The sequence below is a fragment of the Boleophthalmus pectinirostris genome, unplaced genomic scaffold (assembly GCF_026225935.1).
Source record: "Boleophthalmus pectinirostris isolate CB_2022bp ecotype Guang Dong unplaced genomic scaffold, ASM2622593v1 HiC_scaffold_4, whole genome shotgun sequence".
Classification (NCBI taxonomy): Eukaryota; Metazoa; Chordata; class Actinopteri; order Gobiiformes; family Gobiidae; genus Boleophthalmus; species Boleophthalmus pectinirostris.
This window is the reverse complement of record NW_026571353.1, coordinates 11981453-11994227: the sequence shown is the minus strand read 5'-3', so window position 1 is coordinate 11994227 and position 12775 is coordinate 11981453. Positions and strand designations below refer to the sequence as shown.

At 39.8% G+C, this 12775-nt stretch overlaps 1 protein-coding gene across 1 annotated transcript in view; it reads left to right on the top strand.

Annotated features, from left to right (window-relative positions):
• Positions 1–12335, top strand: part of tacr1a (tachykinin receptor 1a) — a 102117-nt gene extending 89782 nt beyond the window's left edge. Inside the window, 2 exon segments of the mRNA XM_020928338.2 lie at positions 2878–3074; positions 12011–12335. Of these exon segments, the coding sequence (XP_020783997.2) occupies positions 2878–3074; positions 12011–12335 (522 nt within the window).
• Positions 12336–12775: the final 440 nt, after the last annotated feature.

Below are 12775 nucleotides of genomic sequence, written 5' to 3'. Positions count from 1 at the left end.
TAGACCTGGTTTAGTCCTGGCTTAGTCCTGGTTCAGTTTTGGTATAGTTCTGGTTTAGACCTGGTTTAGTCCTGGCTTAGTCCTGGTTCAGTTTTGGTATAGTTCTGGTTTAGACCTGGTTTAGTCCTGGCTTAGTCCTGGTTCAGTTTTGGTATAGTTCTGGTTTAGACCTGGTTTAGTCCTGGTTCAGTTTTGGTATAGTCCTGGTTCAGTCCTGGTTCAGCTCTGGTTCAGCTCTGGTTTAGTCCTGGTTAAGTCCTCGTTTCAGTCCTTGGTTTAATCCTGGTTTAGCTCTGGTTTTTAGTCCTGGTTTAAACCTGGTTTAGTCCTGGCTTAGTCCTGGTTCAGTTTTGGTATAGTTCTGGTTTAGACCTGGTTTAGTCCTGGCTTAGTCCTGGTTCAGTTTTGGTATAGTCCTGGTTTAGACCTAGTTTAGACCTGGTTCAGTCCTGGATTAGTCCTAGTTCAGTCCATGTACGGCCCAAAAGTTCAGCATCTTCGCAGTTATTTGGTGAGAGTAACTTCAAAGTAATGCAATAGTCGTGTAATGTCTTACATTTTAAAAGCAGTAATATTGTAATGTAACAAATTACTTTAAAATGACAGTAACAAATAATAAATAACACATTACAGTTTTGAAGTAACTTGCCCAACAGTGGACATTATGATGTACTGTGCTTCTCTCTATGCTACATCTTTGAATTCAGCAACGCACTCCCTCCATCAATCTCCCGCGTGTAAAGCTATTATCAATATTGCCCAACAAAAGACTACATACTGTGCTGGAAGGAGCTTTGTTAAGTGATTTTTTGGCTCTGAATGGCACACAAAACATGCATCAACTGAAAAGTAAATGGCTAATGAAGCGTGTGATGTATGGTAATGTGAGATATACATAATGCACTACTTCCCTGTGATGGTCTTTGTAACAGTGGAGTTTCTATTTTCCTCTTAAAGACTGTATCATTTATCAACCAAGATGAAAACCAAATGAAGTTACACAACACGGAGATCGCAATGTTCAAATTTTTTTCTCTTTCTCTTTTTATTATCTATACTTTTTGACAATAACCAGTTATAAGTTGCCGTACATTATGCATTGCTCTGATAATCTGTGAGGTTGAACAAAATACACAGAAAAATATGTTGTAGTTTATTTACTAGTGCTGGGAATCAGATCTCCCTCTTGAAAATATCCATCCTATTTTTTTCAACCATAGAATACGCTCTTGTTTTGTTTTACGTACTTCTAACCACAAATACAAAAAACAAAACACTCTTTCTTCTTTAGAGTTACTGATTTTTATCCTACAGACAAAACTATTCATTTTGAACCTCACACAACCCCATGAAAATACATTTCAGCTTTAATGCGCAGTAGAATGGCTCACTTAACTTAAAGGTGTATTGTGTAACTTTTCTGTTGAAAGGTCCATCACCTGCTTGTGTCTGTGGATATTAAACTTTAAACAACTCTACCGGACATTTATTCAATTACAGGTGGTTTTATAGCTCAAAAATACCTAGAAAAGCAGGCATTTTGACAGTGAGTCAAAATCATCTGACCTGTAACTTGGTCTGGTTTGGTCTCCATGATTACAGAAAGGTGAGATGAGATATAGTGAAACATTCCATGCCAGGGGTGTAGTGGGCGTGGTACAGGGGGTTACGCCGTCTACCCACTTCTCCTATAAAAAAAAAAAATAACAAAAATAAAATAGCTACAACTTAAATGTCAAACCAGAGCTGTTGGCAATGGTGAAAACAACCTGCATAGACTCATGATATCTGCACTACTGCCCTATAGTGACTGAGACATAAGAGTCCAGGTCTGAACTAGGAACTAGTTTAGTTCTGTTTTAGTCCTGGTTCAGTCCTGGTTTAGTTCTGTTTTAGTCCTGGTTCAGACCTGGTTTAGTCCTGGTTAGTCCTGGTTCAGACCTGGTTTAGTCCTGGTTTAGTCCTCCTGGTTCAGTCCTGGTTTAGTTCTCCTGGTTCAGTCCTGGTTTAGGCTTGATTCAGTACTAGTTCAGTTCTGTTTTAGTCCTGGTTCAGTCCAGGTTCAGTCCTGGTTTAGTCGTGGTTCATGTGTTGTAGCCTATGATTTATGTTGTGTAGGTGATTATGAACGGCGTTAATGTCAATAACATGATTCCGCATCATTTTGAGTAAAAGTGGCCTAGCGTCTTTATGTTTGTACTGAGAAGTAACTGACGACCCTCCTTTTGACAGACCCTCCACCAGAAAAGTTACATAATGCACCTTTAACTAGACATTTCTTTATGTCAGACAGTTGTGCTAGTCCCTTTGCATGTTTTGTCACTTCCTGTTTTGTACCTCCCTGTTGATGATGACATGCTTATAGGCTGCTTAAATAGATAATTTGCCAGACTGTAGAGATAGCTGTCTCCTCTGATTACATCTTAGGTGTGCGATAAAGTGTATGTTACTTCGTCTTGTTTCACCGACTCCAAACTTTCAAACTATCATAACTGACCACCTTTTCTCCCCTATATAATGACAATTGGAGCTGCACAATATATTGCAAATGAATTGAATTTGAAATTTTGAGTTACCACAATTATCAAATCACAAAGGCTGCATTAATGTAAATAGTAGAATAGTAGAACTCCACAAAGAGTAACATAATCCTGTAATTTTATAGAAAAAACTTGGTGTACCTGTAGAGCAGAGCTACAAATATGTTCTGAAAGTCTTGTTTCTCAGTGCAGATTGCAGTCTTCTCTGAAATGGCAAATCTGATGCAGGTCTCGTAGCCGAAATTGCTCACCGATAACCATCTGACATTTCTACCAAAACACAATAGTAATCACGCACTGTTTACTTTGATATCTCTCTTGTTTTGTCCTCCCTCAGGTGGTGAAGATGATGATCGTAGTGGTGTGCACGTTTGCGATCTGCTGGTTGCCGTACCACGTGTATTTTCTGTTGCACCAGTTCTTTCCGGACATGTTTGAGGAGCGCTACATCCAGCAAGTGTATCTGTTCATCATGTGGCTGGCCATGAGCTCCACCATGTACAACCCCATCATCTACTGCTGCCTCAATGACAGGTCAGACACACACATTACTGCCAGATAAGTCTAATGGGATTTTTGTTTCGGCTTATATCTGTGTGTGTGGGTTTCCTGTGCTCCAGCCTATCATTAGAAGCCTAGTTTCATGACAAATCATTTCTCAATCTTTTTTCTTATCTATAGCATGCGTGTAACAGAGGAAGGAGTTACATATTATCACAGACTATTATTATAAGGAGTTACATATTTTCAGAGACTGTTATTTATTTTTATTTATTTGCTTATATATATATATATATATATATATATATATATATATATATATATATATATATATATATATATATATATATATATATATATATATATATATGTATATATATGGTCAGATTGTTATACCATTATATTTTAGACACATTGATTTTGTTGGATTTCTTTCTGGATTCCAGCTCACATAGATCTTTGTTTGTTTCCCAAACTTTTTTCTGGGGACCCATATTTTAAAAGTCACAAATCTTTGTGACCCACGTTCATAGACCTTATTCAAAATCACAAAATAAATTTGAATCATTAATGAGCATATTTTATTTTTGACTGAGTGATCATGTCTCTCTGAATAATTAGTATTACCATATTTTTCAGACTATAAGGTGCACCGGATTATAAATTGCTGTATCAATAATGTTGAATTATCTTGTCTATTTTCATACATGGGTCATTCCACCTAGCCAGGTTGGCACCACCTAGTGCCTACGCTCAGTTTTATTTCTCTCCAGCGACTAGGTCTGGAATCACAATACACTAAAACCCGCAAAAACCCTGGAAGTGCGAGTTTGGCACCAGCCAATCAGCGAAGAGCCATATATTCTGTGTTGGCAATGATTCCCAAGAACGAGGATTTAAAGCCGGAACAAAGAGAATGTTTGGTGAATTTGATCAAGAAAGACGTTATTGCCCTTCTTCCTACGGGATTTGGGAAAAGCTTAATATACCAGTTTGCCCCGTTAGCAGCGCATTACATCCGTCATGATCAAATAGCAGCGATTGGTTAAATAAAAAAGTACCCACCTACCGTCGAGCAAATGAATCCTAATGCTGCGAGGTTATGAATCAGTGTGTGAAAATAAAAAAGAAAAACCCTCCAGATTTTTTGATGATGTTGTAGTAGACATATAGGGCTAAATTTTTTTCTATTAGTGTCATTGAGGGCATGTCCCTTATTGTCAGTTTCAAAGTCAATATATTGGTCAAAAGGTAATTCAGCTCAAAAGTACTCAAAATAAAGATCTGGAATCCTTATGATGTCCCCTTTCCAGAGATACCTTCCTTTTTGATATCAGACCAGTAGTTGCTGAGTAAATGTAATCTGAAATTTGGTGACCACGCAAAAAAGTGAAAAAAATTAAATTGCAATATCTCGGAAACTGTTGGTCCGATCCAACTAAAATGTTGGCTTTTCTGACTGTGATTTACTTATATACTAAGTTTCATCAAAATTTGGCAAAGTAGGGTTTAACTCATTGGGTGAACTGAGGTGGACTGACCCACATAAGGAGCATCTGATTATAATTCACATTAAGCCAAACAAACGAAAAACACTTGAGACTTAAGACTTTTTTATTTCCTATGAGGAGGACTCAAATATACATTGAGTAATAATGTGTTTAATGCAATTTAATTTAATGCAATTAATTTTACAGAAACAAAACTTAAAACCATATGACTCATTTGCATGAACTATAAGCGATTAAAGAAAACAGCTCGCTCCTTGTGCTGCTGATGTGACAGCTTCTGTCGGACTAAAGAACACGACTCAGTGGAATATATGTGAAAATCATTTTGCGGTCAGTAAGTACAACTAGAATTAATACATAAGGCGCACTCTTGATTTTTCAGAAAATAAAGGGATTTTAAGTGCGCCTTATAGTCCGAAAAATACAGTACTCATGTTTTAAACAAGGGAAAACAGCAATCAGTGTTTCCCACAGAAAACTAGTTAGGCAAGACAGTGCTGCCGAGAAAGTGAGGAGCAGAGGTGTGCAGAGATGCATGTATATGCATATTACAGACCTACATGCAGATCGTGACACCCTTGTGACCCACCTGAGGGTCACGACCTAGTCTTTGGGAAACAATGCCATAAATGAATGCTGTTGTTGTGTCCTTGGGCAAGATGCTTAACTCACATTGCCCCTAGTGTCTGTGTTCACTGGGGTAGGAATGTGTGCATGTGAATTGGGTGGAAATGGCCTGTAAAAAATTAGACCATTTACCATTTATGAAATGTTTTGTAGTAAAATAATCAGGAAGTTGCCAGTTGTTGTTGGGGAAAACTCTGCTCTGGTTTCTGAGAGTTGTGAAAAGAGGAATCACTTTGGACCACTGCAAACCATTTAAAAGGAATTAGTTTAAATCTGCTTTCAGTGTTTTGTTTTGTTTTCTGTTTATATACGCACCACATACAGCGGCAACCCCTGGGTCAGTCTATAGATAGACAGATTTGGTGTTTTTGTGTTTTTGGTCAGATCAGATTTCTCTTGACCATGTTAACACACACCCACAATAAGGACTAATTACTGGATTGTCTGATTATTATAGTTATCTGATTTTTATCTTGCTCTATATCTCGTGCTTAGTGCAAGATAAAAACTATATACATTTTTGTTTTGTTTACTGTTTATTTATTATAATAAAATGTCTCTAGATTTTTTTATTATATATATATATAATATTCTTTGCCATCTGCTAGTATACAAATCTTAACCAGACTTAACCAAATCTTGAATATACCAAGACTGGCCTTGGGCAGCTTTTGCAAATGCTTTTTAAATCAAACTTCACACCAAAATGGTGACTAAAACCAAATTATTTCATTTAAATTCAATAGTCTAAGTCTTATTCCTTATTTCTAACACTCTTTGAAACCTTATGACTCCAACCACATCTAACTTCCCTGCCATGCATCAGACTGAGAAATCCCATCATGCACTGCTCTCGCTGCTGCTGTGACAAGGTGGTGCTCCTGGAAAAGTCTTGTCACCTTCCTGTAGAGAAATCTCGCTCTGTGAAAAGACCTCGTCAAACCCCGAGGCTGAAAACATTTGAAGAATAAGATTCTCAAGGGACTGAACGGTTGACTTGAGTTTGCCCACCTGTCTCTGAAATGCCAGCACATATAAACATGAGGGTAGAGCTTAGCATTCTCTATGCTAAAAGTAGCTCCATGCACTGCACTAAAATAATGACATGCATTTAGGGATGGGTGATATAATCAAATTCAGTGTTTTTAATGCTGCATCTGCTTCACCACCGACTCCACCAACAGGCTAAAATCCTCACAGAATGTTAGATTCTGTTGTGTCCTGTAGGGCAGGGTCCTGTATAATTCTTGGATGATTCACTGTTTTTGAAATCACCAATAAAGCTCCACAGGTTGTAGCTCAACATTAGTCACACTGTCATGGCGGTGAGGGTTACAGTGAAAGTAACAGTGAATTTAACCAATCACAATGAAGTGTGACCTCTCAGCAGAAGAAGTAGAGTTGATAAGACAAACCTTTATTTGTCCCACAATAGGGGAAATTATCAATCAAAATAAAACTCAAAAGTTATTTAGATGGTGAGATTTTATGTGGGTGATTTATGTGGGTAAGACTGTTTTTAGTAGCAGGCTAACTATGGCCATTGACATGTGCTAGTCTAGCAAATACAAGGACTGGATGGAATATTCAAAAAAGTGTCTCCACACGTCTCCAACACTCTGTCTCACAAGAAAATGAAGCCCTATGTCTAAAATTCCGGACTGTCCCTTTAAATTAATCTAAAGCAGTGTAAATTTGAATTTGAATTTAAATTTGATTGTGAAATTAGATTCAAGAATTGTTATGTTTTTTTTTGTTTTTTTTTTCCTTTTGCTGTATCACTATGTGTTTTTAATCAATATAAGCTTTAATTAGCATGTTAGTAATAAAAAGCTTGGATAACAAAATGATTAGAGTCTCTGATCACAGCCCTGTGTATTGTTCTTGTGTCGGACCATTCTTGGTATCCAGGTGTTTTATAAGGAGGTGATATTTCAGTGCTAGACTTTTTCATATCGATTTGGTTTTGTCCCAGATAATTGAAAGTGAGTCATGATCGATGGCTTCCCGTCCTTCTCGTCCGTGTCCTGTCTCCTCCTGTCTGGTGTCTTCACTTTGAGAGACTCCTCACTCTTTCACCTTTGCCCTTTGCCCTTTTCCTGCCTCCATTGTCCAAACTTGTACCCATGCCATTATCGGTCATTATTTATGTCAGTCCTACATTAACGCAGCGTATGGTGGAGAGTTGGTCAAATGTGTGGCTTCCTCTAAAAGGTCAGAGCAAATGTGTGTGTTGACATTTGGTGCTAATTACCATCATGGAACAGACTGATGGACCGCAAGCTCTACCGGAATTATTATTATTATCTCAATTATACACAATGCACTTTGCACTTTCCCTCACGGCGCCAGTGCAAGACCTCTGAGTTTGAACTGCTGACCCAATACAACAAGACTGTAGTGTGTGGAAATTGGATTGGAAATGGTTTTGTTATGAAAATGTGCTTCTTCAAATTCAAATTCAAAATTGTAGTGCTATTTTCTAAACATGAAATGCTTACAATGCTCTGAAAATGCAAATCGCAGAGAAGAAAGAGAAGAGATTTTTCCTCATATTTTTTAAACGGCACCATTTTGTCCATGTTTTGAAGTTTGAAGAATTAACTTTCATTTATGTTTCACATTTATGTTTCACATAAATGACACCAAAACAGCACAATAAATGACAGTATTAAAGCCAGTATGAACATTTTCCATGACATTAAAGCAAATGCATACTTCCTGATTATAGGACAATAAAATCTTGTTTAATTTAATGCAGACAGTACAGAGCTGAAATACTTTGACGTCAAGAGCTTCTCATACAATATATCTGTACTGGGGCAAGACAAATTTTGCTTGAATAAATAGAAACCGGCCCTTTAATTCACTTTTTTGATTATTTATTGCTGTGCATTAATTGGATATACTTAATATGATTTATATTTTATTATGATCTTTCTAAACAAACATATTATATTCACAAATTGAGTACACAATGCACAAATGAGAATAGCCAATTCGTCCACAAGGCGATGCTCCAAAAGTTAATGAAACAAGCCTGAGCTGCAGCCTGCAGGATGAGAGCCAATCTGGCAACCGCAGACCATATTCACAGGGAAAGTTTTCACTCAAGTTTAGCACCCAGAAGAAAATGCATGTTTGTCTAGGAAAACTGAACTGAACTATTTTGTAATATGGTTTGACAAAATGTTAGTGGATCTAAATGTGGCAGCAGCTGACAGGGACAGAGTGAGATTCAGCCTAAAATTGGGGTGCCCATTCTAATGGGAGCAATCCGCAAATCGCAAAGGCTGCAATTTTGAAGTACCATCATTTTCTCCACACACAACAAAATATCCTGCTAACCCTGTCATTCAGGTGTGGGCAAACATGTATTTGCCCATGTGTGGGAAAAGAAATGTGTTTCTTGTATCTTGTATTGTGTCTGTTCATATTTCAGTCTTTTTGTCACTTCTTCTGGACGTGGTTAAAATCATATTAAAAAATAAATCAGAAAAATTGCATTAAGATATATTTTTGCTAAATAGTGCAGCCCCACTCTTTTTGTGTCATTGAGCAAAGCTTGAACCTGCCTTGTGATTGTGACTTTTAAGTAGTAAATGGCTAAATCTATATAAAACCAGCTAAAAAAAACACTAGATGCCATTTAAAAGTGACCCAAAAAACTTGACACCTCACTCAGGATGTCAAAAATCTGATACTAACTGATACTAAAACCAGTATCCAAGTATCAATACCTAAAAAAATTCCATAGATGTGATCTTTCTTGAACAGTTTTAGAGTAATCTTGAACAACATCAGTATAGAACCATATAGTCACTTTAAAAAGCACTGTTATTATTATTATTATTATTATTATTATTTTGTTGTTGCTTCTAAGTGTGTGTGTTTTAACATATTTATGGTATCGAGCATTTTCCTTACTATTAAAGGTGGATTGCGTAACTTTTCTGGTGGAAGGCTTTTCTCCACGGAGCTCTTATTTCTTTGTCTGAAATGTTTCACAGTATGGCTTTAAACCTTTCTATCTCCGTGGAGACCAAACCAGACCAAGTTACAGGTCAGAATTTTGGAGAGGCAACCCGTTTCTCAAGGTATTCATGAGTTATAAAACCAGCTGTAACTGAGTAACTGTGAGGTTGAGCTGTTTAATGTCACACTGTGGAACATTCGAGGCAGAGCAATGACATTTCCATAAAAACAGGTGCAGACAGGTGATGGTCCTCCAACCAAAAAGTTACATAATGCACTCTGAATGGTGTTTGAAATGTTAGTATCATGACAACAGTGCGTCAGTGCGCTGTTATGTCAGAACATCCCACAAACAAGCCACATAATCCGGATAACTTAAGCTTGACTAAACAGAGGCTGCGTGTTCACATGGAGCGGGAACGTGCCATGATCTGCTCCGCTCCCTCACCTGTCTGAGCCCATGGACGAGGTGTCACTCATGTGGACACAGGTTTTAATGAAGAACGTGTACCTGAACCGTGTGAGCTGGACTCCTCTGGCAGATACAAGGCTCTGTTTCATGATCTGTGCTTTTGATGTGCTGCTGTGGGCTCGGCTGCTGGGATGGAGGGAGGGACGGAGGGGGAGAGGGAGAGGGAGAGAGAGGAGGGGTGGGGAGAGAGAGGGAGGAGGAGGGGGAGAGAGAGAAGGAGGGGGAGAGGGAGACAGGGAGGAGGAGAGAGAAACAAGGAGGGAGAGGGATGGAGGGGGAGAGAGGGACAAGGACGAGGAGAGAGTGAGACAGGAAGGGAGAGAGAGGGATGGAGGGGGAGAGAGAGAGACAAGGAGGTGGAGAGAGAGAGAGACAGAGGAGGAGAGAGAAGGAGGGGGTGAATGAGAGACACAGAGGAGGAGAGAGAGACAGGGAGAGAGACAGAGGAGAAGTAAGGGAGGGTGTGAAAGAGACAGGGAAGGGGAAAGAGAGATAGGGAGAGAGAGAAGGGAGGGAGAGAGACAGAGAGAGGAGAGAGAGAGAGAGGAGAGAAGAGGAGAGAGAGAGAGGGACAGGAGGAGGAGAGAGAGAGAGAGAGAGAGAGAGGGAGAGAGAGACAGGGAGGTGGAGAGAGAGAGAGACAGAGGAGAGAGGAGAGAGAGACAGGAGAGGAGAGAGGGAGAGGAGGGAGAGAGAGAGAGAGAGTGGAGAGAGATGGAGAGAGAGGAGGAGGAGGGGGTGAACGAGAGACACAGAGAAGGAGAGAGACGGTGGGGCAGAGGAGAAGTAAGGGAGGGGGAAAGAGAGACAGGGAATGGGAGAGAGATAGGGAGGTGGAGAGAGATGGGGAGGGGGAGAACGAGAGACAGGAAGCGGGAGAGAAGGAGAAAAGGAGGTGGAGAGAGAGAGAGAGACAGGGAGGAGGAGGAGAGAGGGACAGGGAGGAGGAGGAGAGAGATGGGGAGTGGGAGAACGAGAGACAGGGACGTGGAGAGAGATAGAGAGGGAGGAGGATGGAGAGAGGGAGGGGGAAAGAGAGGCTGGAAGTGTGACTTGATGGTTCTAGAGCACAGTCTAAGCCTCTTGTGTACTTGGCAAACCTAATTACACAATGTGTCCGTTTGTGTAAATACGGCTCTTGAGCAAATACTTATAAAAAATAGAGAATTCATTGTATAAAAAGTAACTTTCTGTTGCTGACATTTCTCTTTGATTGTCTTTGGGATTATCCACGTTAAGATATAAATACACAGGAAAATGGCACCTGCAATTCTTCTAACTTCAGTCTGTCTTTTATATATTTCGTCCAACTAAAACTACTACTACTGGTATTTGTTGTGATCAGTTCACAGGAAGTCACTGGTTTTACATTTCCTATAAAGACAATCCACATTCTTTTGCACATTTTTGTAAACAAGATTGTCTTTTGTATTAACAGTCCTTCCTTTCCTCCTTCCTTCATTGCATACTTGTGCCCTTACCTCCTTGCTTCCTTGCTTCTTTGCATCTTTGTGATCTTTGCACCCTTGCACCCTTGCCTCCTTCCTTCCTTATATCCTTGCATCCTTACCTCCTTCCTTCTTTGCTCCCTTGTATCCTTGCTCCTTGTGCCTTCTGCTTCCTTACCTCCTTCCTTCCTTGTTCCCTTGTATTCTTGCATCCTTGTGCCCTCTGCTTCCTTACCCCCTTCGTTCCTTGCATCCTTCCTTGCATCCTTTCCTTCCTTGCTTCCTTGTATCCTTGCATCCTTAGCTCTTTCCTTCTTTGCTCCCTTATATCCTTGCATCTTTGTGCCCTCTGCTTCCTTACCTCCTTCCTTCCTTGCTCCCTTATATCCTTGTGCCCTCTGTTTCCTTACCTCCTGCCTTCCTTGCATCCTTTCCTTCCTTGCTCCCTTGTATCTTTGCATCCTTGTGCCCTCTGCTTCCTTACCGCCTTCCTTCCTTGCGTCCTTTCTTGCATCCTTTCCTCCTTGCTTCCTTGTGTTCTTTCCTCCTTGCATTTCTGTGTCCTTACCTTCTATGCTTCCTTTTGTCCTTACCTTCTTGCTTCGTTGTGCCCTTTCTTTTGTGTCTTTGCCTCCTTGTCTTTGCATCCTTGCCCCACAGGTGAGACTAAAGAGAAAGTGAACGTAACTATAAAGCACATTTTTAAAAGTTTAGAGCAACTTCAAACATTTTTCTGTTTATTGATATGCAAATAAGCCCTGTGTGTTTAGATTGTTTCCTATTATTTTTCTGCATAAATAGTTGTTTTTCATGAACTTTTGCACAGTCTTGTGGGTGCAGATTGACTCAGAGAGATAATGTAATAGCTTTAGGCGGGGGCATCTTTCTTTAGCCGACTACAGACCTGCTATAAACGTACTTCTTTTGTGTCTCCAGGTTCCGAGCTGGTTTCAAACAGGCTTTTCGCTGCTGCCCGTGCGTCCCTCGCGGCTCCTACGAGGGTCTGGAACTCAAGTCCACCAGGTACCTCCAAACCCAAACCAGTGTCTACAAAGCCAGCCGTATGGAGACCAGCGTGTCCACCGTCCTCCAGGTAGGGGACGACGGGGACACGGCCAAGCCCAAAAGCGTCACTGCCTCTGGGCCAGCTCTCCTCAGCTCCTCCCTGGACCTCACCTCCAATGGATCGTTGTCCCGGAGCATGTCCAAAACTGTATCGGAGGCCTCCAGCTTCTACTCGAATAACAATCTTCATGACTAGGTTAGGACAAAGTGGAGAGAGTGAGACTGTACTTGTCACTGCTTTGGTGTGGTCTGAAAATCCAATGTGACTTAAATGGTGATAGTTTTGTAAATATATTATGACCGTGAACCCAGGTAATTCACAGTGGTTGGTCAAATTGCTTTTAATGGCAGTACACAGCTCATGTTTTTTGAATTTTTTCCCAGACAAGTAAAAAATGTTTTCCTCATTTTTAGTTTGAAATCTTTAAAATTTATTTCAGATTTAAGAATTGCTGTTTCTTTGAAAGTTTGAGAATTAGTACTACTTTTCAAGATGGGCTAATCTTGGTCAAATTTTATGTAAATAGTGAATGGATGATGAAATATCTGATGCCCTCCTGGGATTGACTCCAAGATATAAAATGTAAAATCATGCGTAATACTTCTTTTGATTATACATTATTGCGAGATACTAAA